The 27,669-nt window shown below is 41.4% G+C and overlaps 1 protein-coding gene across 2 annotated transcripts in view; it reads left to right on the top strand.

Moving 5' to 3' along the window:
- Positions 1-27,669, top strand: part of CDH4 (cadherin 4) — a 407,728-nt gene that overhangs the window by 329,358 nt on the left and 50,701 nt on the right. For both annotated transcript variants that reach the window (XM_071759459.1, XM_071759458.1), the window contains one exon: positions 6,774-6,946. In XM_071759459.1, coding sequence (XP_071615560.1) covers positions 6,774-6,946 — 173 coding nt within the window. The remainder of the gene's footprint in view (positions 1-6,773; positions 6,947-27,669) is intronic.

The following is a 27,669-nucleotide window of genomic DNA, read 5'->3' as shown; positions in this document are numbered from 1 at the left end:
ACAACATTCTTTTTTAAGTTCTTTTGCTCAACCAAGCACAATTTGAAGAGAAGAAATTGTTTTTCTGCAGTCACATGGGGCAGTACTTTCCTTTTTGTTTTGAGGTGAGTGGTTATTAAATCTGTGCTCTTAATTTCCTTTTCAGAAGCATCCAGTCCCAAGAGCAAGAAAGTGAATTATAGGGCTGTGGGTGAGAAAAAAATGCAAATTCACAGACTACGGATCTTTCCCTCCAGAAAAAAATTGTGAAGTTGCTATCAAAAAAAAAGTGTAAAGTCATGTTCTGAGACCACTCTAGAAGGCTGATACAAGACTGCAATAGTCCACTCTCTGCCTCTTTTTAACCAACAGTTAGAAATAGCATAGTAGTATATTTATTATAGTATTTATATTACATTATATTTTGTATAAAATTGTCAATATTCAAGGATTGAATTCAAACCTGTGGAAGATGTGTTAAGTCTCAGGTTTTGTGCAGCCAGGTCTGCATATGCCTCAAGTTAAGCATAAAACCAGGCCATACTTTCCAGCAGAGTTTGGTGCTGGTGTTCTCAGGATATCTCCTCCTGAGTCATTTTTTCAGTTTGCCTCTGGGAATCGAGAGGCTCCATCTGCAGGAATTCAGCTGGGCTGAAGCTCCTCGACTCATGCAGGCTCAGGGGGGCAAAAAAAACCCATTTGCTTCAGGGGCTGAACGTGCTTTTGCCCATCTTGTCTGCTTTTTTTTTTTCTCCCCAGTACACAGGGGCTCAGGCTGCAAGCTGCTGTACAGGAATCAGCTCCAAATCTGAGCATGCCCATGTGTGTGCTGCATTCAGTGCATCCCTTCATTTCCTCTCAAGGAAATACTTATTTCCTCTTTAATGATAAGGTATTATTTCAGTTCCAGGTGACAGCAGTCTCTTTGAATTGCTCAGTCATCTCTCCAGACCCCCTTGCTCTCTTTATTCTCATTAGACTGGCTTTTGCCTTGATTGAGGCTGAGAGGCTGGCATCTCAGCTAATTAGGAAGTGACATCCTTTATGAATTAGTTTTGAAAGGTCAAAATTTGCCAACGATTACAAAAATAATACTGAAAGAGAATGACAGTAGCTATCAATTATGACTGAAGTAATATCATTCAGGAAAAGTGCTGATTTATTTAGTTTTTTCTCTGGGGCATGTGTATTTGTGTTTTATTACATCTGCTGTAGAATTTTGGGAACTCCTGTCATCTTGCTATCTCCCACATGTTCCTGTTTACCTACAGCTCTCTACTCAGCCCCTTGGTGAGCTGGCTCCTTGTTCTTTATTTGAAACCCACAGCACTGAGTATGTCAAAGGGTTTTAGGTCACCTATTAACTACCTCTTGTGGATTTAACTCGAGGAAACGTGTTTGTTGGGTGAGGTGTTTTAGTGGGAAGCTGTGTACAAGTAATTCTGTGTACAGCTGTACTCTGAGGACTTGTTCAGGATCCCATTGTACTGCTCATTGGAATTTGTTATCCTTGCATGCTGTCATTTTTTTTCCTGAGACCTTGTTGCAATGGATGGAATCATGTAGAGGGTGAAATGTTCTTATTTGGTATAGGAGCATGAGATTTGCATCCTCTGTAGGGAAGAAAGCTCATATCAGGAAACTCTTCTGCATGGAAAATCTCATTTTTAGGAAATGTAAATTTTACACTGCTTTTCAGTATTTAATCTTCCCATCAACAGTTACTGTCTTCTCTCCATCTAGGGTTGGATACAGAACATGCACTAAGTGAGCTTTCCAATTTGGGGGGAAAAAAATTATGAGGAAGGGGAGGTTTCCATTAGTATAAAGCCACTATTAACTTGGGTTAATGAAGATCTAATGTAATATGGCTATCACCACATGTCTGCACATAATGATTCAATCCTTTTCTACGGGGGAGTGATTAAATTAAGTATCTTGTAGGTCAAAATTAGACTGAGAAGGTTAACCAACCTTTAATGATTTTGCAACCATTTACTGTCCATTAAAAAACATAAACTGTAAAATAAAGCTGAAGAGTGGATCAGCATTATCAGTAAAATCTGGATGAAGTTTTAGCTTTTTGTGTTTATATCACATGAGCAGAGAGAGAGCATTGTGTATTTTTATAGTGGTATGTGCTATAAAGGGCAAAGTGATCATTTTTTATCTTTTTTTTTTTTTTTTCCTGATAAGTGCCCATTAGCTCTTTTTTAACATGCATTAAATCTAACTAATGGATATCAAACCAGCTTAGAAAAATGGTAATTATAAAGCAATTGTAACAAAGGCTTTGGGAGCACAACTGTGCTAAGATATTGTTTGTATGTCTTAAAAGTGTGAAAGCTCAGTCTTTATGGAGGGATGAAGTTGCATAGATGGGAGAGCAGAGATTGCAGACAACGTGATGTGAACCATCAGCCCTTTGCATGCTTTGGGACTGTCTGAGCTGATTCTCAATATTCCAGAGTGATTTGGAGGGGACATTTGTTTAAAACTGTGTGCTTATCTGGTTGTGCATACACAGGGCAACTCTCTTGCTTGTTTTGCTTGGTTTTTTACTTAATGTGTACTGATCTAATGATATGGTGAACAAAATCTTTCTGCAGTCTTTTACAAGCAGGTGCAATTTAGTTTTGAATTGATAAACAAAACTGAATATCTGGTGAAAATTATCTCTCTTTTCTTCCATCCTGCCAGATTCTGTAAGGCATTACTTTGCTTATGTTGTAGAAAGCTTAATTAATCTAATGGGAATATTTGGGGGAATATTCTCCATAAGGGGTGCTTTCAGGCATCTCTCTCATGTGTCTTGTCCATTGTTAGAGTGAAATATTCATTCAATTAAATAACATCTGGGAGATTGTGGTCTTTGGGAAATCAAAGGGGATGGATTTTGAAGTTGCAGATTCTTGGGGTCTTGCCTTTTATTGATAGATCTCTTTCATTGTGCCATACATTAATTTCAACTCAGGTGATATATGAACTTGGCACATGAGTTAATGAGAGCTAATGTACAGTAATCTTGTCATCACTAGCTGTGCATGATAATTCAATCTGGTGCTCAGAAGAGCTGTTCAACATGCAACAAATTTGATTTCAGATTGACATGATGTACTAGGTTAGGTATTTTATTTAACACATCCTGTGCCTGATTTGATGAGAAATGTTTTTCTTTCAACAAGTTATCTACCCGAGCTGGCAGGCCAGGTGTGTAGTTTTAATCCAGTTACATCAAACACCGTCTGGACTGGGTATTGGTGATGTGATAGACTGTGCAGACTGGGGCTGCACAACAACTGAGCTTGTTCTCTTTGACCCTAACAACAGCAGCCTCAGTCCTCAAGTGTGTAAACTCTGAGAAGTCTGCCATGGTATAGCTGCCTAATTTGTGTAGTAAGAGTGGCTGCATATGGGGATGTATTTCCTTTATTTAAATGTAAAGTGTATGAAGATATATCTCTATGCATAGGACACAGAAACATGCCATTATTTACTTTTATGGAAGGTAAATCATCACCAACCATCTTAGTGTAGTGAAAGACTTTATATAGCACCCAGAAGGTGTCAGGCACTGTAGCAGTATATATCCACCTTGCTCTATGGAGTATTCTTGGGCAGAGAATATATGTTTATGTCATTCACTGCAGCACACAGCTATCTAGAGGCTATGCCTTGCTTAGAAACAGACTAAATGTACAGAAAGCTGAGGGAAACAGAGATGGTGATGGAGGTGAGTCCAGCTGATCTCCTGGGAGAGCCATTCTTGGGTAACACAGAACTGCAGCAGGGGTAACAGGAGATCCCATCACAATCTCATTCTTCAGTCAACATTTCTAGGTGGAAAATGCTTGGGAATAGGAACAGGAACAGACATACCAGCCAGCATTCAGGCTGCAGAGAAAAGGAGCAATTTGCAGCCAGTTTACAGCAGAGTGTGGTCAGATGAGCAGCCCCAGGGAGCAGCGGAGAGCAGGGGAAGGAAGCGGCTGCTGCAGCTCCATCGTGTGCTGCGAAGTGCTGCAGCCACACAGGGCCCTTTGCAGAGGATGCTTTATTAAGTTACTACTTAGTAATTAATGCCAAGTTCCTCTCTTTATTTTCTCTGCGGTTGGGTTTCATAATCAAAATTAAAGATGGGAGATTAGGAGCAGATTGCCTCTTGAAATACAGCTCCCTGGTGCTCGGTTCATGACTTCAGAAACATTTGTCCAGTCTCGTCTCTCTTTATGGGGAAGTAGGTCAAATGCTGTCGAAACAGTCCTATTTTCTAGAGCAGATGTGCTAGTCCTGGTGCTACACTGCAGGAAAGAAGCAAAAAGTTCAAGGAAATTGTGAAGGAGACCTAGTGTACACTCCCTCCACAATACAGCTGCTGTCAGCTCATCCCCTGCCCACCACAGCTGCAGCCTGGGCAGTACTCCTCCCAGGTTGGGAACCCACCATCACCCCCACATCCTGGTTTATTCTGGAAACTTCAGTGCAGTCTGAGAGATCCTAGATGAGGAGGGACCAGAACTGCAGGGTGCTTTCACCTGACTTTAGTAGCCAAAAAAATTTACTTTCTGAGTTGCTTCTTGTACTAGAAGAGAATCATGAAATACCATCTGTTTTTTGGAATGTGCCCTAAGACTGCACATGTCCTAAAGTAGATTCTGTTTTCTTCTTCTACCTCTGTTTTCATTAGCCCCAGGTTTTGACCTTCTGTTCAGAGATATTTTTAGTATTGAATTCATTAAGATAACATAAATTCCAAATCAAACATCTCATTCAGCATATTTCCTATTTAAATTTCTCCTGTACATTTCCCATGTACTTATCTAAGGGTTGGCTTCTTTATTTGTACCCCTTGTCTCATGATAACTGGTTTTGCAAAAGAGCAAAAAAAGAATGCTTGAAAAGAAAGGAGAAAATTCATTGCTTGCACAGCCTTGCCTCAATTCTGTGGTTTTTCCTTATCCTGAGCTTTATTGATTGGGAAAACGTTACAGTTGTTGAATAGTTTGTTTTCATTTCACAAATGTGTTTTCATTTCACAAATGTGAACCAGGATTAATGCAGGAAGATAGGGATGCATTCGTCATTAGAATTTGCTTTACACATTCATTTATTTTTTAATCTATAATTCTTATTGAACTAAGAAAACTCCCAGGGATATGTATCAGCACAGAGAACAAAAAGACCCTGATTGAACCAGACAGAAGGAGATCAGCAAAGCACTTTCCACAGTACAAAAATACAAACTTATGAGGCCACTTCTTGATAATACTGAGAAATGTTGTTTTCCCAAAGTTGGGAAAAATACTGGAGGGATTGCCTTTATGCCCAGTGGTTTAAAGACACTTGACTAGAGTGGAAAATTTTGAGCATGGGGCAACCATTGGTAGATCTGCCCACTCAGTGGATAGGGTATGTTTTAAACTCTCTTGCAAACAGATGTAAGCTCTCTAGCTTTCTGCTTTCTCAGAACTGGAAGCTTGGTATCTTTGTGGTCAGGCTGGGGATCTGAGCCTATTAGATGAGAAGCCACTTGTCCTCAAGTTTGGCTCATATCTAACCAAAAGGGCAGAATGAGCTCAGCTTTCTATAAAGCAACACATGGCTCCACCTTGAATTAGCTCAGGTTTTTGTTGGAGGCTTTGTGCAGCTCCTCCAGCATGGCAGGCTCAGGAGTTGGTTCAGAGTTCCCAAATGAGCAGTGTTCAGACAGCACCTTCCATCTTTCCATTGATGCTGTTGGGTTTTGATGGTCGTTAAATGAGGTTGTTTCTGGTTTCACTGTTTCTTTGCCTTCCACTCCTCCTTTCAGGTCTCGTATCATTAAACTCATCCACTGTTGCAGATTGCATTTTGCAAGCAGTGTGTGTCTGTCCTTTTACTCATTCTCTCCTACCAATATAACAAGCATAAATCTGGGCCCTATGAGCTCTGGGGGGTCACAGGACCAGGCAGCTGCAGGAGTCCATCCAATCAAGTAACATCTTTCACCCTCATAATGATAATTTCCCACTTTAGCAAAACACCCTGCTGCCAAACTCCAGTGATAATGAGCCTGTCAGTGCATCAGTGCACTCCCAACAGTATCTAGAAAGCAGGGATTTTATTTTTTTTTTTTTATGCAAGGCAAATGAAGACACTGATGATTAGCAAGAAACAAACCAATGATTCAATACATGGCTGGCCACACGTACCAAATCATTGATTTTCTGTCCTGCTGGGCAGCAGCTGTTCCATTTGCACTGCTGAAATGGTTATTTCTCCAGAAGGAGCTGAAAAGGTGGATGTTTCTCCAAGAACTGGAGGCAGCAGGCAGTTGCTTGTTGCAGTGGGGATGGGGATGTTGATGGGGTCCTTCTGAAGGCACTGAGAGGTCTGATGGGTTTTCCAGTGTTAAATTCTACTTTTGGATCCAGACTCTTAAACTCTACATCTGGATCCAGATGAATGCCAAGATTGGATGGAAATAAATCTGTGAGAATTTGTATGAAATTACAGGACCAAAAAAAATGCTGCCCTAAAACTCACAATTACTGAAAAATTTAGAAGTTAATCATAGATACCCCCTTATGACTTCTCTCTTTATACCAGTTACGTGTAAACACTATCCTCACAGATCATCTAGTCTCAGCAGTGTTGCTATTTTTTGCAGTCCCTCCTTGCCTAGCTGGCTGGGTTGAAATGGGATGCCAGTGCCATAGCATCGGAGTAAAATACATGACCCCGAGTCAATGGGACTGCAGTCTGCTCTGCAATGAGATAGTACTGATATTTAGTCTTCTTTTTTTTTTCCCCAGGCACCTACGTGATGACAGTGACAGCAAATGATGCAGATGATAGCACCACAGCAAACGGGATGGTGAGATACCGAATCGTGACTCAAACCCCACAGAGCCCATCCCAAAACATGTTTACTATTAACAGTGAGACAGGAGACATTGTCACCGTGGCTGCTGGACTTGACAGAGAGGTGAGTGTAAAGCCAGCATCTCTTCCCTGGTGTTGAGGTTTACTGACTTGCAAAGCCCAAATCCTGTCTCCAGTGCAAAGCCTGCAGAAGTTTTTTTGCTGCAGCACGGAGATCATGGGCTTTGTTTCTTCTGCAGCTGTGGGGCAGCGTGGCTTTAATGTGATATTTTTGTCTTAATCCATATCAGTCGATGAAACCCTGGGAGACCCTTCAAGCTCCTGAAGCTGATATTTTCCTTGCGTAAATTTGTACAACTCAAAAGATGTAGAAAATACTCCAGAAGGAGCACGGGGATGAATAAATTGGCATTTGTCCCCCTTCTTTTGGGGAGCAAATAAATGCCAGACATCTATAGCCCTTTCTAGGCCTGTCTTACTTAGTTCTTTGCATGTTATCTTTGGAAGCAGTTGCACAGCCTGTACTCAACACACTTTGCCTGTTTAGTGATGGCATCCTTGTGGCATTTCCAAACTAGGAAAATGTCTTCCAGTCATTTCAGTTTTATTTGAGTCTCTGCCTTTAATGCTTCTTCCCGGCATTTTACAAGATGCAGCTTTTCCTGATGCAGAAGAAATTTCGAGTTTACTGACAGAAATGTAAACTATATAGCATGACTCTCAGAGCTCTTCTCTCTCTAGATGTGAGTGTAGCTCAAGGAGAAAGCATTTATACCTCATCCATTAAACAGAACTCAGAGTAGCATCAGTGGTGTGTTGCAGTGACCTGGGAAGGAGGGGATGGAGGTGAAGGGAGAGGGAGAACTTAAATTCCAGGGTTTTTCTGATTGGACAGTGTGGTTTGTGTCCAAATGAATGAGGAGATCTTGATCAGTTAAGTGATGGGAAGGATCATTTGTTCTTGCAGCAAATACAAAAGTAAGGACTTAATCTTAGGCTGAAATGTTTACATTCAGTCGGTCCCCAGAGATACCAAGTCTGGTGGGATCCATTTTGAGAGAGCCCAATGTGTTCCTTTTCAGCAAGAAGGCACCAGCAGCTGGGTTTGGTCCTCCTTTCTCTCCTTTCCTCCCCCATGGCTGATGGCAGGGACAGAGCGAGTGGGAGGCCCCATGTGCAGGCTGGTACAGGGGTTTCCTGCCTGGGACACCATACTCAGAGAGGTGACAACCTCCAGCACCACCTCAGTACTCTAATTTTTTTTTTTTTTTTTTCCTTGCACATCAGCCCTGCCAGCACTTTTTTTTTTGGCCCCGCTGCAGAGCACTCTGCCAGCTTTTGTGCCCATGTCATTTGCACGCCTGGAGCTGCTTTTTTGCTTCGCAGCTGCACGGCAGCTTTGGGAGGAATCCCGACTGCAGCTGCAGAGCTGGGGCTGGGGCGGATCAAAGCATCGCCAGCAACTCAGAAGCCCCCGGAGAGCCCCGGGGCAGCCGGCGGGGCTGGCACCGGCACCGAGGCTGCTGCCTGGGAACGCCGAAGGTTCGGGGCTTGCCCAAGGCAGAGTTTCAGGACGAGCTGACCCAGAGGTAGACGCTGGGTGAAAAAGCTTTCCGAGGAGAAAATTGGGCGAGGAAAGAGCTTTCCAGATGTAAAGACAAGAAGCGGAGGTGGGGAAGCAGGAGGAGAGCCAGAGCCTGCTCCTTCCCATCTGATGTGGCAGAGTTTGGAAGCACAACCTCGAGCAGATTTGACCTTTCCCTGCTCGTTTTATTTAGAGAAGCAAGAAGTTTGCTGAATCTTAAGCAGGTAAATTATCCCAGGCAATGTTGAAGCCTGCAGCGTGTTTGCAGTCGAAGAGGAGAAAGAAGTGGTGTAGAGATTGCTGGCAGCCCTCAGGGGGACAGTGGTGCAGTACACCAAGGAAAAGATTGAAATTCTGGCAGGAAAATGCTGATTTTATGGAAATGACAGAACTATTATTGCCCCCTTGACATCGGTGGGGGACAGCGTTTTCATGTAGGGCTTTACAGGTAGGGAAAGGTCATCGGCTTCTATTAATTTCAGAGACACAGATTGGGATAACTTGGTGGGAGAGAAGCTTAAATCTCAACAAATCAGCTAAAAAAATGAGGCAGGTGATAATTAGGGCAAAAGGATGAGGCAGAACAGTCATCATTTTTCAGATACACCTCGTTATGTCTGAAGCATTTGAAAAACTTGCAGAGGAACCATATGCTCCATGTTAGTTCCCCTGTTGCTTTGGGTTTGGGAAATCCAGGCAAGCTGGCACCTCTGGATGGAAATCCAGTGTTGAGTGTCTCAAGCTGAATATCAGGATGGGCAAAGAACAGAGGCAGAACAACCAGCTCTGGGCACAGTCCGGGGGCTGCCCGGAAGCTATGGGACAGGGTTATTCCCATTTCTCTCTGCTTCATTTCAGGATTACATCTGGAATTGGCAAAAGTTTCCGTTTTATTAATGTAAAATTAATTAAAATCGATTCTAAATTGAAAAATGTGTTTAAGCACTCCCATAACTATACCACAGACTGGGGGGTTTTTTGTGTGTTTGTTTGTTTTTCCTGAAATTTTGAGAAAGCTATTAGAGGAGTAAATTTGGTTTTACCACTGACATTTTCTTGTTATTAGGAAGAGGAGACGAAGAGCACTATTTGGAATGCAGATTTGTGTAAATTAAAATGTTAACAAATCTGACCTATTCAGCTGAAACTGCTACAACCAAGATAAATTCCCTGGGTACCAGTTATTTCTCCAAATGCTTATTGACACATTTTTTAGTGCCTATGACACTATTATGTTAAGATGTGTTGAAAAAAACTTGGGTTTAATCTCCATTTACACCCTTATACTTTGCTCCTGCAATGCAAAGGTACTTTAAGGCAGGTAAAAAAATAGCTGTCAAAGCTGTAGCATATCAAGAAGGTGGGACTATGTTCCAGATCCAGCATTTGCATTTCAGAGGGGAGAAAAGTCACTCCAGAACTGGGGTTCCTAACTCAGCATTTCTGTTGGATGGTCATGAAATGAGACTTCCCGGTGCTTTTAGCTTATTTACTTAAATATTGGTTCTTCACTGGTTTCTTACATTTCTTTCAGTACATGAGATGTCCAAGAAACTGGACAAAGAATTCAAATTTGCTTTGTGTCTTGAGAAGCGTTCTGGTTAACCTGCAAGAACCGTTTGTTTTTTTTTTAAACAAATTCATGTAGTTTGCTGCTGTTTCTAAAACCTCATTTCCACAAGCCAAGGAGGAAATTAAAAACTCAGCCTCTCAAATTGTGCTAGTCTCTCTAAATGTGTCTGACATTGAAGATAGCAAAATGAAAAGCAAAGGTATTAAAATATTGATGGCTTTAAAGTTATCTTACCTGGCTCCCATTAATCGGGATGTAAATATGGTTACAATGCTCTGTGTCCATTCACTCATTACAGCTGTGCTTAATTGAATGGATCCCCAAGGAAGATAAAGATAATTGGACTGCACTTCATAAAAATTATTACAGGAGGACAGTTTAGCAACAGCCTGATTTAAGCTTCTGGATGCCTTAGGGTGAGAAATGCCAAAGGTGGAACAAAGGAACAGCCATCCCTTGAACTAATAGGGAAAATGATAGGGATTTAGAGCACGCCAGAGGTTCAAAGGTACATTAAGACAGCCAGGCTCAGATGAAAAGGTTAAAAGCAGATACTTGCTCTAATGTAGGGAAACATAGGAAATCTGTAGCTGATTTAATGAAACTAGGAGGGAAAGATCAAATAGTGGTGGGGGCACAAAATGGGTTTATTAATAGGGAAGGCTATGAACATTTCAGATGGACAGGTTGTAACTGAGTTCAGGGGGTAGGAGGGGACCCTTCCAGCTTATTTGATCTGTGGCAGGCTGCTGCAGAAATTGGTGGTACCACCAGGAGCTGCTGCTCAACTGATAGCTTAATTTAGCAGTGCATCTGAATTCCAGATATTATTGCTCTTTTTTTTTCTTTTTTTTTTTTTTGGGGGGGGGAGGGAGGGCGGGGTGTCTTACAGGGAAGAAAGTATAAAGAGGTAGAAAAGGGTCAGCTGTCCCCAGCTGGGTCTGGGAAACAGGCAGGAGATTCATACTTCAGTTTTCCTTTCTGAAAAGTAACGTTTCTTCTTTTAACCATAAAAATGGACCAGATCTGTTCTATGTGTTTGCTCATTTCATCCACTGCCACTCACTGCTGGCATCCCAGGCCAGAATCAAGCCCAGACTCTGAGTCTGTCCATGAGCTCCTGGTGCAGTAATTCAACTCCATCAGCTCTTTTCATTTCTCTGGTGGCAGAATATCTGTCTCGGTAGCAGAGTAAAGCTGCACTGGGGCTGTAGCGTGGGCAATATCATCCTCTGAAGAGCTTTCACTAAATATTTTATGAATACAGACTTTGAGAAAGCTGGAGGGAAAAAAAAGAAACGAGAGAAAAGGAGCTGGTTGATCCCACACTCTGCTGGCAGGCCAATAAATGTCGAGATGTCTCAAATGTCATCCGGGCTTATTTGAGATAATAAGTATTTGGCTTTGTGGTGCTTGTAGTGTAATGTTGGTAACTTTTTGAGATCTCCTTTAGAAAGGTGGTATATTCATCTCGGGGTGAAGAAATGAAGAAAGTCAGAGGCTCTGAGTTGCTTCTTCCAAATTTCAGTGTGTTTGTATTTCTTTTAAAAGTGATTGGAGCTCTGCTGCTGCAAGTGCTTTTAAAAATACATGAAATCCGATTCTATGATTACTACACTTGGCTTTCCAAAAACGTGATGTTGCTAGCCTTTCTCAAGTGAGTGAAAGATAAAAGAGAGAGCCTGCCAGCAACTGAGTTAGCAGCTTATTTTATTTATGAATGAAATGGCAGGGTTTTTGTGGGGAAGAGGGAAAGTTCTTTTTATTGGCAGAGACAGTTGATTTATTTTCCAACACTCTGGTTTTGGAGCAACTAGAAATTTCTGATAGAGCAGAAATTTGAAATGTTATGTTGAAAAAAAAAAAAAAGTAGTCCCTGTCCCTCAAAAAACTGAGCAGGGTTTGGTTTTTACTGCTGGTAGTAACTATTTATCTCCAGGTCACTGCAGTAGCTTTTTTAAACCTCCTTGTTACTTAATTTCATTTGTTGACCAGGAGAAAACAAGGCATTGCAGTGCTGAAAGGAATTAGTTTAGTAATTAGTATAGCCACTGCTATAATTCATCCTTTGTGAAATAGTTCTGTAGACAGCAAGCCATTAATTTGAGATTACCCAAATACAGTGGCTTCAGCCCTTGCTCAGTGGAGCCAACAGGTAATGCAGGCTGAGCCTTGCTTTCTGTACCAGGACATTTTCCTCTGATAGGAGAGTCCAGCATTTTTCAGTCCTTTTTCTGCCCCAAGAAGATAAGAAAGGGATTTTATTCTGCTCTGAATAGTGGTCTCCTGTGTTCATTATTTCCCCTCAATGCATTTCAATGCACTGTTCTGCAAAGTTGCTCCTCCTTTTCTGAGCAGGGCTGGGGGAACATCTGCTGCTGCAGGTCTCAACATGCTACGAGCAATGCACAAGTGAATCTGTGCAGATTATCAGTCGTGTACATGCCCTGACAAAATGCAAAGAGTGAGGGAATTTTACATCTAAATGGCTTGACTGTATCCCAAGGGTTTCTCTTTCCCATTTCCCTCACTGGTATCAGCCACCTCCAAGGAGCAATGAGGACTAATGAAAAATAGGCAAGAGAATGTTGCCTTCTGAGAGGAAAGAACCATATTTGCTATTTGTGTCTATTACAGAGTTCTGGAAAGGGAGGGGGTTTGTGATTTTCATGTTCTCCCCATTATTTTTCCTGGAGAAGAACTAAAACAAGGCTGTTTGATTCTGCTGAGCCACAGGTATCTTTTTAAAGGTGGAGTTCATCGTTGCTGCATTCAGACGTGCAGAAAAATGAATCCACAGCTCAACTCACAGGAGGAGAGTGAGAGATTAGTGATTATTTTGCTGGTGAGGCACATCCATTTCTGTGTGTTTGGACCACAAGCCCCCATCTTTAGCTTCCAAGCTTGAAGGCCCCTTAAGTATTTTCCAGTGACTGAGATGAAGGACAATAACAGACTTCCAAGAGTAAGTGGCTTTTCTGCTTCTCACAGCATTCAAATAGTGATTGGAACTCTTGGAGGAACATGTCTTCAAGCCAGACATAAACTACTTGTCTTAAAAGACTAGGTAAAATAGCAGAGCAGCTGATGCAGGTCAGACTCTGAGTATCAATTTTCCCTTTTGGCTTTGGCCTTAATGTGAGGCCTGAAATTCCCCCCAGCCTTTTTGCATAGTGAGCTCTGTCCTCACTGTCTGCCCAGCTGCCCCACACAATCCCAGGCATTTGTGGAGCACAAAGTCATTCTAGGGGATGAAAACCACTCTATAAATGTCATTTATCACTGAATACTGTGTAAGTCCTGATATGTTTGAGTTTTTCAGGTCCATGTAACAAAAATGTAAATACTGAAGCGTTTTATATTAACACGCCTGAAATCATTACTTAAAGATAAAACTGGTTAAATTATTCCGTTATAAAATTATCCCATTTCCACAGCAGCATATCCTGTCAAAGGAAGAGCTGATTAGCCATAAGCTGAATTTAGCAAGTAGATTTATGCTTGATCCTGGTTTATGTTTCTACATTGTACGAAGGACTGATCTGAGCTTGCTCCATCATTCCAGCATGCATTTCATTTTCTCATTACAGACAAGAATGACCTTTTTCAGCAAATTATTGTGAGGAGCACTACCACTCATCAGTGAAGAAGGTTCATTTTATTAACCCCATTTAGTGCCTTTGGAAATTTGTCCTGTACCCTGTGGAGGGCAACTTGTAGTAATCTGAGATACCAGAAGTTAGCAGATGGGGAGGGCTTGAATCTTTTCTGAGCACTGTGGGTTCAGCCTTGCTTAAGGGGTTCCTCAATAGCCCTTGTTGCAGGGTAGGAAAGATGGGAGCCTCCTCATAGAAATAACACCACTTGTTTTAGGTCAGAAGGGAATTATATCAGTAGTTCTGAAGTCTTGTTACAGTACCTGGAAAGAATATTACTCCCCATTTGCTTTTCTCAAATAGCAGTGGTTGTATTTCTGGTGGGTGTTTCCGCAGTCATCTGCACCTTTAGATCCTCTGCATGATTGCTTTAACTCACTAAAAATGTTTTTTTTAGAGCATGTATATATGAAAAAGGGTTTTTTTTATTATTTTTCCTTGCTAAAAACGTGATAGCCAGGTGTAGTATCATACTGAAATTAGAGGTACCCATGATTTTCTGGCCATGCTGGTCCACCTGAGAAGTTGGCTTCAGGTTTGCAGACCAGGTGCTGAGGGCACTTCGTGTTTCCTGATGAGGCTGAAATCCTCATGCTGCTGGCAGAGGAGCTGATGGGGAGCTCAGCTCAGCACCACATCCCTTCCCTGCAATAATTACTGACAGGGTGATCTGCTGCACCCAGCTTGCGTTTGTCTTGGCCTTGCTCCTGTCTGAGGGCATTTAATTCCCTGTCAAATTATGCTTTTAATAAAGAGGATCAAATAGAGCAATGGTGCTGCTTTTATTGGTGAAGTCATTCTCTGGTGTTTTTCAATCTTGAGTCTCTCTGCACATCGTGTGTCCCAAAAACGTGCACAGGTGGGGGCTTTACCCACGGAGCAGAGAACCAGGGTGCAGAAGTAAAGTGACAGCCAGTTTATGTCACCCATGGAGATGATTCCACCAAGAATGAGTCCTATCCTTTGTCTGAAACAAAAAGAGTTTCCTCCCACTCCGATAGTGCATGTGGAGCTATTTACTGCCTGCCAGAGTAGCTCCTAATTTGTTGTTTTGTTTTCTATTTGGCTTGGACTCTCTTTTGTGCACCTGGCTTCCTTTAAGTATTGCTAGGATGGAGCTGCAGTAGCCTCTGGAGGAGATTGCACTGATTCACATGCTAAACTGTAATAATTTCTCGTTCATATTTGGGCAAGCTTTTGAAGAGATGTTACCAAATTGAAAAGCTACATGGTTTGGGGTTGACCTACCCAGATAAAACAAACCTTTGAGTTTAATTGGATCCCATTATAGAGTCTGAGCAAGAATAGGACTGATACCCAACCTGATCAGTTCTCTTTTTCAAAATGTGGAAATCCTCAAAGCCTTTCCTGTAAGAAAATTCCACATAAACTGATAGTCTACAGACCCTTTTCCTTCTTCACACACATTTTAGTATGTTCAGAGAGGTCTGGTACAGTCTGGTTGCACTTGTTTCAAGTTGTTCATGAAATCCCACCCCTGACTACACTGGGTTGGTTTATACATTATTGAGTAGTAAAATCCCAGCTCCAAATCCCTCCTCCAAAGGCAGGAGGAAAAAAGTTAAGTATTGGAGGGGAAAGCTCACCAGGTCTTTAGCATAATCTCTCTGGTTCAGACCTGCATTTTTTTTCCATTTGAGCTTCTCTTACAGTGGAGAAGAGTTTATCATTCTAATTTTAGGTAGAAGTCTACTGGTTAGCTCAGGCAGATATAAAGTTTTTCTTCTGGTACATCACATACTTTCCAACAGCCCTTTCCCCTCTCTAAAGGGATTATTGTCTAAATCTGCACCAGGTCAAGTGAAATAATTAAACACATGCTCCACTAATTAACTTATCCACAGACCATTGTCTGTTACTAGCAATTAAAGAGAGACTTTGGTAACTTTGTCTTCCTAAACCTAGTAGTGTTTTGGCTTGGGTTTTGGGTTTTTTTTTTTAATAATACAGCCCATTCTTGTAATTTTCTTTGGCTCCATTTCTTACTGAAATATGATCATCAACACGTTTGCCAGAGCATGGATGATTTTCCAGGCTGTTTCTGTCTGCACAGCTACTTTCCTTAACACAGCATGAGAAAAATGAAGTGTAAATGCAAAGGAATGTAACCAGATATAGAGCCCTGTCTTCTGAAACCATTCTTAAAATGGAAAGCCAGCACTGTAAGCAATGGACAAACTCTTTGTGATTTGTAAAATGGAATTAAAATGGTGATCTATCTGGTGTCTTTATGGTACATCTCATGAGAGCTTTGGAATGGTGTCAGGATCAGGGAGCATGGAGCTGCTGGGAATGTAACACAAAGAGGCAGAAGGACAAAAATGTGGGATTTTGCTATTCTGTGCCACAAGTTCTGTTGAATTTCCTGAGTTCTGTACTAATTAGAATCCAGAAAGGTGGCAGAAGGTGGTTGTTTGATGGGGAGAACAACTGCTCATGTTAGACACATCTAAGCATCTCTGGGCTGGCCTAAACACCATCAGTGGCAGGCACCATGGTTTGGGATATTCTCCATTCACTGTGTGTTGGGAGAGTCTCTTGGATAAGGCCAGCAAGGTGTCCCATGGAGGCAGGAAGAAGCTGGGTGTGATTTTTCCCAGAATTGCACATTAAAACATCTAGGAGCTTGTGAGGCAGAGCAGTGAGGCAGTTTCTTATTTTGTCATGGTAACCTTACTATTTTTTTTTCTCCTAATTTTTAGGCTAAATATTTTCCTTTTGTTGTTGTTCTGTTATTCCAATTTTTAAAAAATTGTTGGGATTTAGTGTAAGAAATCCTCATTAAGTAGAATATGTGTCAGTACAATGATGTTTTATTCAAGCTATTCATTTTATGCACTTAAAAAGCTCTCTGTTCCAAACGCTTTTCTAGAAAAATAAATGTAGTTTTCAGTTAAAGTAAACAGGTCACATACTGAGTGACCTCAAATCTGATGGCTAAAATTTAGAAGACAAACTAATTGGATAAAAACGTGGTGACTCATATTATCCAGGCGTTCAATAAGTTGGCCTTTCCAGTCTTAATTTATACAGCTCTCTGAAAAATAGATTGCAGCTTCACATTCATACTGACGTGGGATTCATCTCAGTTTAGGAGGAAGAATTTTGTTTTAATGGTTAAAGGTTTAGGCAGATGCTTAAACAGGGCTAAAGTGGCCAGGCTGATTTCTGTTGCCGGAGGATGGGAAGCAGGGTTCCTGAGTCAACAGCAAGTGACTCTTGTAGCATTGGGGAAGCTTTTCTGGTAGATATTTGCTTTTCTAAAGGGAGGATTTGATGCCACCAAAATAAGCATATGGTAAAGAAAATACCTACTTAGGAAACGTTGTTTTCACCTTTTGAAGGTGAATTTTGGAGTGATAAGAACAGCATCCTCCTAACTCTACACAAACCCCTGTTTGTTTGCAGCAGAATGGAGCTGGTCCAGCTGTAGAGATCTGCAGTGCTTGAAACATCCATCCCATAATATATTGGTTGTGTTTTACTCACAGGGGAGCTTCTACTGAAGGAAGTGAAGTAGTGGATGAGAGGATACTCCTCACATTATTCATTCTGAAAGTGGTTTGTTTTGGAGATGTGTATGTTTGTGCAATTATTTTAGCCATTAAACTTCAGCCCCGAAAATGCTTTCATCTTGGATGATTCCATCTTTTTGTGGCCATGGCAATGCAGAGGAGTATGATGGGAAATGCATTATTAGATTTGTAAATTATGTGCAGCTTCTCCCCCCCCCCCTTGATGTTTGATATCAGAAGACATGGTGTTTGACAGAAAAGGTAATGAACAGCATTTGCTTGTAAATCAGCAGCACGATGTGGTTTGAATGAATGCATATTTGAGCACCAAGAAAAAATCTGAAAGGGTTACCAGTCCTCCTCACTCTCAGAAAATCTGTGGAGGCAGCTTCCATCAGATGTGCTGGAGAGACACTGAATGACTGAGTGGTTTAAGTGTATCAGTATCTAAACAGACTTCCCATTAGCAAGCTTCACTACTGCTAGTAAAAGAGCTGAGGACCAGGGAAAACAGGAGGGTGTTGGATGGATCTTTGGGTAGGATGACCACCTGCAGCTCCTTGGGCTGCGGCAACGTTTCTGTGAACCCCTAAACTAGAGAGCTGAAGAGTAACTCAGCTATATCCAGGTAAGTAGAAATTGAAGCATCAAAAATCTATCTCGATGATCCTGATTAGACAGGGAATGCCCCACAAGAGTTTCCCAGCCCTAGATTAGGAAAAAATAATGAGATTTTTAAATCAATATTAACCAATCAGAAAAAAAACTGAACTGAAAAAAAAAATTAACATTTTTATTTTTATGGCTGCAAAAATGTCATGTTGATATTGGTCTTCTAAAGTGATGTTTGTCCTTTTAAAAGACCACTTTCTGTCAAAGCTATCCCAAACCATTAAAGCCATTTTAAAAGGGAGTATTTTGCAACATAAATTCCAAGGGAGAGGTTTCAAATACCCTTCCTTGGGAGCAGTTTCACTCTTAGCATCTTCTGATGAAAAATCACTTTGTCATAATATTCGCCACCAGTTTTCCTCCTCAGGCCCCTTCAGCTCTCTATATGGTCCCTGCCACTACTGTCATCCTACCATAACAAAATGGGTTTTTAGGGATGTTCTTCTGAAAGCTAATTCCACTGTTCACAAGAAGAGGTTATTAATGTAACTCAGAGTGACCGTTGCCTGCAGTATTAGCATCTTCAAAGGCTGACTGACAGATGGGAGAAATGGATTTTGCATTATTGTGCTGAACCTAATGCTGGACCAGGGCAGGGTTAGAGAGGAGCACATCCATAGGATACAAGGTAGGCTGAATTACATAGTTAATAAACAAATGTGGAGGGGAGCATTGAGGGAAAACACATCAAAACATCTTGCAAAATCTCATTTAAAGTTACATATATTGTTGTTTGTGTTTCCACATGCAGTTATTTTCAGGTATAACCAGCTGTATCTGTTTGGAGTGGCCCTAAATAAATGCATCGTTACATAAACACAGAATTTGTTTGGGGATTTTTTCCAGTGAGGTTCAGGCCCTGTTTGCTTCTCAGGATTGCACAGACTGTGAGAAGGAGGTGTCTGAATTTCAGTGGGACACTTTGACACAGAAAATCCCATTCTTAGTATGTTTGGTGTTTCGAAACCGTGCAGCGACAGCTACCTTAGAAGAAGACACAGAAAGTACCACAGTACATTTTTTTTGCTAGAGCAATTTGAATATTAGTAGAAAGTCCAAGTGGGGGCTTGCATTTTGTTTAACATATGGCCCTGCTTTTGGTGCAGCAAGCTGATGTCTGGAGCATGCTGATGGACTGTCCAGGCATTCTGCTGACAGGCTTCCTTCCCAGCAGCACACTGGCTGGATGCACTGGCTTGTTCTGATATCTGGAGGTCTTTATTCAAGGAGAGTGCTGGGTCACAATCTGCAGTGACACAGCCACAAGCCCCCTGCCAGGGCCTTAGCACGAGGATTCCATTGTCTGATAAACAGTGATGGTCTCTGTAGCCCTTCATAGGTTATACACCACTGCAGGTCCAGTCCAAGAAGTAAAATCCAGTGGTCAGAAGTCCCTCAGTACCACTGAAGTGTTGTCTGTCAGGTCCCTGGGTTTTATAAAGGAGACACTAAACACAGAGACTCAAGGTGCAAAGATGCTTGTCTGTGCCTTCTCTGTTCCAAACCAGAATGAAATGTGAAAGAATAATCTGAAAGACATGAAGGTTTTATTGAGGAAATAATCACAGAGTCACCAGAATCAGGAAACCTTTTTTATCCTTTGTTGCATTATAAATAAGAATTATATTTGTTCTTGGGAAGCAAGCCTGAAGTACACTGGATGTTATTGTGAGCAGGGAGCCACTGGATAAATACTGTCTCTTCCATTAAGTGATCTTGTTTCTTACATTTCTCTGTTTTTCTTACAAGGAATGAGTTGTTTTATCATACCAGAGGTGTGGAATCTGTCGTCTTTGCATCATGAGAAGAGTTTTTGCAGTTACTATTTTTTGCTCTTTTTGTAAACTCTGGCGTAGGCTTTAAGCTCTGAATTCAAAGGGATATAGAAAATTCATTCTAGGTGGCACAGCCCATGTAGTTCAGCATCCCCTCATGATCTGGGCATCTGTCAGAGCTTCAGGCAGGAGCTCTTGGAGTTCTGTGTTTGGTGCTTATGTCTCACACTAGGTGATTAGATGTAAAATTACACAGTATCATCCTGACTTGGAACATAAACCCACTTCCATGCTATGTCTTGACTGTTCATATGTTTCTTGGCAGAAGCTGTTGCAGACACCAGCTTTCAATCCTTTCAAATTAAATGTCAGTTGATGGTGAAGTCATCATCAGCACAAGCATCCTGCTCATTCTGCTTCCCCTGGTGCTGGAGAGTGGTTCTGAACCTCCTGAGTTTGCTGATGAGCAGCTCATCTGGGAGCAGTTTTGAAGGAGATCTTTGACTTTCTTTGGCTTCCCAAAGGCATTCATAATTATTTCCTCCTTTATCATAGAGTGCAGCTGGAGGCTTCAGCTCCATTAGAATTGCCCTGGTAATTTCACAGTGTGAAATTTACAGCAAACAGGGGACATTAACGTTAAATAAATTTATGCAACAGCAACCCTCACCCAAGTCATTAAAAGTGTGTGGAATTTTTAATGGATGCTTCAGCGTGGCGTTTGATAAGTTTGTTCATTTCTTTTCCCAGTCTGTTAAGTATATGTGTACATACACACATCAATTTTGCTGCCAGAGGTGTTGGTAGAAGCTGGCTGTGGCCTCGAACATCACCTCCTTGCAGACACTTTAAATGTGGCTCTAATCCCAGCTGCAGTGGAGTGAAGGGAGCCTGCCACCAAAGAGCAGATTTGTGTGTGAGTGTGGGCCTGTGCACGACTCAAATAATCCAATTGAACTATGGAGTGATTCTGAATTATGTCTATTTGAAAAGACAGGATGTCATAAAGACTGCTAATATGGTGGAAAATTATATTAAGCTGAGACAAGACAAAGTTGATTATGTGCTAGTCTAGTGCAGATGTGCCTGGCACTACTCATTTCTGCATATTGATTGATCTTAAGTATAGCAGAGCAGACAATGGCAGTGGTGTTTGCATGGTTATTGATTTTGGTTCAACTCCTTGGACCTGTCATCATGAGCTTTCAGGTCCAACTGTCTTCACTGATAAAACTCCTGATCAGAAAGCTTGATAAGAAAGCAGGCACGAGGCTGATGTCCTAGCCAAAGAAAACATCCTAGATATGTCCTTTTAGAAGTAGCCTGATGCACTTATTTCATGGAAACCTTCAGAAACCTGCCAGGTCTTTACAGCTCGGTGGGCACCATGTAAAATTCCTTGGAAGGCTGCAGATGGGCTTCAGCTTGGGTTTCAGCTGGGTTTGGGCTGACCCTAAACACTCTCACAGGGCTCCTGTGCATCAGTTTGCTGCAAGATCCACTTTTCTTCAGTTTGCTAGAAGGATGGTAGTTGGTTTCTGAAGGAATTAATTTGGATTTCACAAGCCTGCAGGAGTAGAACTGTTGTTTCTCCACCTCTCCCACGTTCCAAGCAGTGAAGCTGCAAAGGGGAGGTTTTCACTACCATTCTTTGGTTGTTCTCTTGTTCCTTGGGAATACTGCTGTGCCTAGGGCCACTGCCCTTTGCCACCAGGAAGCCTGACTTCCAAAGGCTCTGAAACTCTGCTGGCATCATTTGCACAGAGCTTGAAACCTGACACGGGAGGCAGATAACATGCTGGTTTTCTACTAAAACAAAGTATTTAGAAGTAGAGAGAATTAGAGCCTAAACTGTCAATAAAATGGATTTGTGGCTGTTTGCCCAGGGGATTTCCTAATACCCCAATCCCAAGTGTTTATTGTATGGCCATCTCTACCTACCTTGTCTGCAGTCTGAGCTCCATGCTGGTGAAGTCTGCCAACAGAGTTTTCATGATTATGGTTCTGATGCAGTAATTTGTAAGCATGTTGAATTGAGTGCATATCACTTACTTTGATTTATGTTTGAGCTACGGTGAAAGAACTCTCTCTCTGATTATAGACATCAAAAAAATATATTGAAATTCAGATATTATAATGTACACATCATTTATCATATTCCTGCCCAAAAATGCCAGCACTTGCTGCACAGAAAATATATCATGATGAATTACCCACTTCTCACCATCTTTCTGAAGACCATGGGAAGCAAACACAGAACTACTTCAGAAATGTCAGACTTGGGCTCTTTCAGCCAGGGGAGAGGGTCTGAAACCACAGACCACAGGGCAGTCAGCAGAATACATAGGGAAGGTGAGGATTTCAGGGAGCTTGCAGTCCTCAAAGGAAACAAGATTTGGTGTTTCCTGCTCTCATCAGGAGCACCCATTGAACAGAGGCAGAGCATGTATCAGGTTTTGCAGAATTTGGCCTGTTTTAGTGCCTGTTCTTTAGATGCTGCTCATCTAAAAAAAAAAAAAATCACATTTTTACATTTTAAAGCAGCAGTGATCTGGACTTGGATCCATAGCATTCAATTCTTGCCTGCAATCTAAAAAAAAAAATGGCTTTGAAATATGAATTTCAAATTAAAACCAGGAAAAATATAAATAGCAGAAAATACTTTTCTTTCTTGTTGAGCTTCTATTCAGTTCCTGCTTCCTGTTTTGACAGTGTAAGTTACACTTGGGCAGGAAAAAAAGGAAGCCCACAAACATAATTGCAACCATGTCTAATTAGGCAGAGCTATGTAAATTTAGCGTTTCTACATGATTATAAATGTCAGGAGAGCCTTAGATAAGACATGAGAGTTTTGAGTATCTCTTGTGTACCTAGTCTAAAATGTCCTTATTGCTAATCCTATTCATCTGGAGTTGCTTCCTAATTAGAATATTTATGGGCTAATAAGGAGGTGAACAAGACACTCCAGTTCTGTTCCAGAGGTGAGAGTAGGGATTCATTAGACTCAGCGTCTCTGTTTTGATTGCTGTACAATGTAATTAACATCGTGCTAGACAATCATTTTAGATTTTCCTTAACAACAAATATTTAAGAAGATTCCTCTTATTCTTTCTTTGAGTCTAAGTCTGCTGAAAGCAGGAGCAATTATGTTGTCAGCTTCGAGAGATTTTTAGGTTCCTTGATGGCTTTTTTCCTGTTTTATTTTGCAAGCTTTTTTGACCTCTGGTTGTCAGTGGATGATTCTAAGTGTTGTCTCTACCAGCTAAAAGTGAATCTGTTTTGCATGTTTGATGAATTTGTGTTCTATACATTTGAAATCACCAAGGCCTATCTTATAGGAAATGCTTATTTTGATTTTTTTTCCCCGGAATTTTCATTTGCATGGTTTTATCCAGTGACCTGGTATAAAAAGAGAATTTTTCGAGCCAGATCCTCTCTCTGCTTTCCTTCACATGAAACAGAGTCTGTGTGAGAAAGCAACGTTCTGTGACTTTAAAGATGTTATCAGAAAAGTTGTTAAGATAGCAAGTCACGTCACTTCAAGTCTTCTCTGTATAAATTATGGTTATGTACAAGAATCTCATAGATAATGATAAATATAGCAACATTCTACTGCTGATGGAAATCATTATCAACCATTATCAACTTTAATTAATGTATTCACATTATTCAAATCCAGGTAGAAAATGTTCTTTGGCATCAAGTCTTGAGTAATATGCTTCATGGCTTTGTGCAACTTGAGAAGCATCTGGCAACAGGAGAGCACTTCTGGGGATGCTTTTTGTTTAGACTCAGAGTCCAGCTAATTGGATGTCCCCATTTTCCATGCCTGTGTGTACAAGGGCTGGAAGATCTCATGTTTCAAGGGATATTTCTCACCTTGGTGCACTGTTTCCACAGCAGAAGAGCTTTGCTGTGGTTTGTGGCATCTCAGTTGTCTCCGTAGCAACCAGGGTAGTGCTGGGGAATACACAATTGAAGATGCTAGGAATGAGCACTGGTAGCAAATGTTCTTGGCTATGAAAAATGATTGAAAACAAACAGAAAATATGGGCTAAATAAACCTCTGCTAGTTCTAAATGGAATGCTTCTTGAAAATTTCCATTAGACCTTAGCAGCTCTTTAAATAAATAACCAGTATGTCCCCTTCCATCTGAGGATTTCCATCTGTTGATTTTGCTTGTTTGCTTTTTTTTTCCATTTTATAAAAACACCGAGGCCCAGTTCAGCCCCAGGGAGCAGTACCAGGCACGTGGAGCTGAACCTCCCTTTCCCCTTGAAAAAAACCTCAGATGAAAAAACCATCAGGCAAATGTACAGCCCCTCCTAAGCCCTGTCTGCCACAAAGCCCCAAAACCCTGAAATTGTCCTTGCGCTGGGAGCATAGCAAGGGACCTGCTTTGCCACCACAGCTTTCCAAGAGAGAGGGGAAGATTTGGGGCTCATCTGCTGTTTTAAACCTGTCCCCAAGGAGCATGGGCTTCACTTTAGATCCCCAATAAAGCAAAAGAGAAAACTTCCCCAGGAGATGCTCCTGCAGCCACCTCACCCCTTCTGCCTGCTCCAGCCTGCCTGGCCCCCGGCTCCCATCAGCTCTCCACAGGCAAGGTGGGAATCCCAGGAAAATTCCATTGCCCTCTGCTGAGCATCTTCTAGTGCTTAGGCCAGAGGTAGGTGCCAGCTCAGGGTGGTCTTTTCTGGTTTGAATGAAGTGGTGAAAATGGGATCTTGCTGGTGTGTGTTGAGTTTTCCACTTCTGCCTCTTTGATATGATGGGGCTGACTTCATGTGGGACAAGGTCTGTCCTGCAAATCAATGACTCCATGGGTACTACTTTGGGTAGAGACCTAAACACTCCAAGTAAGGACCTGCTAGATCTGGTTTGAGTTAGCACTTTGTTTCTGCTGTCAGATAATACGTTTCTAAACCTGGACTGTTCTGACACTTCCAACAAGAAAAGAGAAATAAAAAAATCCATACAGCTCCAATTAACCAAGAGGGAGGCAAACACTGCAGTTAATGGGATGAGATAAAACCTTTTCACCTCTGAAACACAAATGATCTCACCTTATTTCCCGCAGGAAATTAATCCATCTCACAAAAATCTTGACACATACTTATCACAGCTTCCAGCTTCTTCTTGAGACCAAGGGCCAGAGTCAGAACCCTTCGTATCCTGTCTGAAAAGGATGGTCCCACCAGGTCCATGTAGAGCCCAGTCTGACAGCCTTGCTTCTTGCTTGCAGTGAAGTACATCAGCTTCTAGATCTTCTACTTTCACAGCACAGTTTTGTCTGTGAAGTGGAGGAAATAAAGCAATACTCATGACATTTACCTAGTGTAGGTTTGTACACCACCTCCAGAACCTGGGGTGAGAAGCTTTACAGAAGTTTGACTTTGGACTAGGATGAATACTTACTTTCTTTTCCAAAAGTACATGTCTCACCAGTATTTAGGAGAGCATTAAACTTAAAATCTCATCACCCCCTTCTAAATCTTCTGCAAAAGTAAGGTGATAAATTGAATTCTGAAGGTACTGGTGCAGATTTGGGGATGTTTCAGCTGCATCATACAGGGAGCTGAGATTATAGAGCATCACAGACAGCTGAGGTGGTTTCCTTTGACAGAAACAGCACAAAGCCAAAATACTTTATTTTGAGGGATTCTTCTTACTTCTATATACCCTTTCTTATCTAATTGTCAGTGAGTATCAGTACTAGAATAGTACTGATTCTTTTGCAACTCGTGTTGGACAAGAGACAGCCTGAGATGGAATGAAATAGCTCAGGCTTCCTGGTGGTGAAGGGGCCATGGATGCAGATCCTGTGGAGGGGATAAGGCACTGGAAAGCCATAAGGTTTGTATCAGAATGATTTTTTTATATAGCTATACCTTTAGTCTGCTGGGCCAGTTTTGATACTGAGTATAAAACAGTTCATTGCTGCCCAAACCTTTCTGCCAGTTACAGTGGCAGAAAGTTTCTTTCTGCTGTAATTCTGCTCAGGAAACATCAGAGCAAAAGGAATTTCTTGTAGATTGAAACAGGTATCAGATAAAGGTGGAGGGAAAGGAGGTGACATTGCCAGTATGTATTTGAACAGTATAGCTGTATTTACATACATAAAGAAGGCTTAAAACTGTATTCAGCATCTCAAGCTGGACTATGCAAACTGATGAATGCCTCTGAAAAAATACTCTTGATTCCTTTGCCTGTTCCCCATTTGAGAAATGGTGATAATTCTCAGCTCACAGAAGTTTAATGAGTATGAATTTGTCAATATTTATGCCTACAAAGAAAATAAAATATGCCAGCATTATTTATAGCATTGCAGTAAGCTCGTCAGAGAAGCATCATACGTGCTCAGGTCATGGGTTAACAAGGCAGAATTATGTCCTATTATAGACATAAGAATTATATCTTGGAAGAATTATGCTCTGCAATTTTTCATTTCAGTCTATTACTTTTGAGTTTCGTAGAATGTCAGCTACTAAATTCAGGGTCATTTTGTTTCCCATATGAAATTCAACTCTTCCATAAGAAAATGTTTTTAAGGGGAAACGTAGCCAGATTCGGAAAGAACTGAAATGCTGAAACTCCCCCTTGAAGCTAATAGCCAAGAAACTGCTACATCCCTCCAGTTTTGCAACTTCAAGAATTATATGTCATCACATAAAGATGGCTGGCAAGTTCCTCTTTCATACCTTGGGGCAATGTGAAGTTAATTCCATCATACAAGAAGCTGGGAGGTTGTCAAGGGGATCTCTATGGTGCTGGTTCCTTTATAAAATTTCCTCTGTTGAGATGGAACCTACTTCTGGTCACTTAAAGGCCTTTGAGAATTGCAAAGATCTCATGCATCTCTTAATTGACAAAAAGCATAGAAATTAAATGCTGCTTGATTAAGGCCTTGATCTGAGAAAATTAAATTCTGCCTTCAGTTATTGAAATGAGTTGTGGCTACTGTATCTATTATTGTCCTTATTTTACATATGGCTACAAGAAAGGGTCCGAGTAACCCTGCCAAAGGTCTCTCCCCATAATTTTAGGATTATCAAATCCTTCCTGGTCAATTCCCTCATCTTTCAAATCAATAATACAGCCTTTACATTTCACACTTTTTATACCAATGCCTTTCTTCTGGAGTATTATTTTAAAAACTATTCTGAGCAGACGTTGTCCTCCTGATGTTGATGTTGAGCAGTTTGTTTCCTGGATGATAATGATTGCTCTCTTTGTAGTCTCACCTGGACATCCAGACTCTGCTAACAGAGATCTGATTAAGGCTGACAGGCCCAATATGGGAAGGGAAATGTCCCTGCTCATCACAGCAAATTCTCGTGGTGGCACTCTGCCAGCCTGACTTCTCAGTCATGTAGTTTATCAGCAGTCTTTCGGTTTATCACGAAGCTGTTTGTTCCCGTTCCTCATGTCCCAGTTTTATCTCTTGTCTGAAGCCTTCTGAGCAGGTAGGATATTGAGTTGTAGAGCTCTTCACTCCCCAAAGCAGACAACACATCCTCTGAAGGGTGCTGAAGTCCCTCTGGAGCTGAACGCCTGTCGAGCTGGCATCCTGTTCTTCAAAAGGTGCCTGCAAAGCTTCTGAGTCACCAAAAGTTGTGTTTCAGACTTCATTGCAGTATTTCTCTGTCTCTGCTGAGTCTTTTGGTGAGACCGAACCCAAAAGGTACAGGAATTACCAAAGCAAACTTGCACAAATGCCCTACAGCCATGTTTGATGGCAAAGCTCCCATTGCTCAGTGCAGCCATCAGTATTTTCCTGGGATCTCAGCTTCTCATTCCCCAGATGTTGTACCCCAGGGAGCAGTGAGTGGTGAGAACTTCAGGAAGCTCCATGGGAAGCTCTGAGCTATTAAGATTTCTGTCTGGGAAATTTTCTTTTTGTCGGCCTTCCTTTTGTAAGAGTATACCTAATAATCTGCTCATGACTTCACTCAAATCCATTAATACAACGTTTAACAAAAAATTCTTCATTTTGTATTTATCTACTACTTCTGCATATTAATATTA

The sequence above is a fragment of the Heliangelus exortis genome, chromosome 16 (genome assembly GCF_036169615.1).
Source record: "Heliangelus exortis chromosome 16, bHelExo1.hap1, whole genome shotgun sequence".
Classification (NCBI taxonomy): domain Eukaryota; kingdom Metazoa; phylum Chordata; class Aves; order Apodiformes; family Trochilidae; genus Heliangelus; species Heliangelus exortis.
The sequence above is the reverse complement of the archived record's forward strand: the minus strand, read 5'-3'. Positions and strand labels throughout refer to the sequence as shown.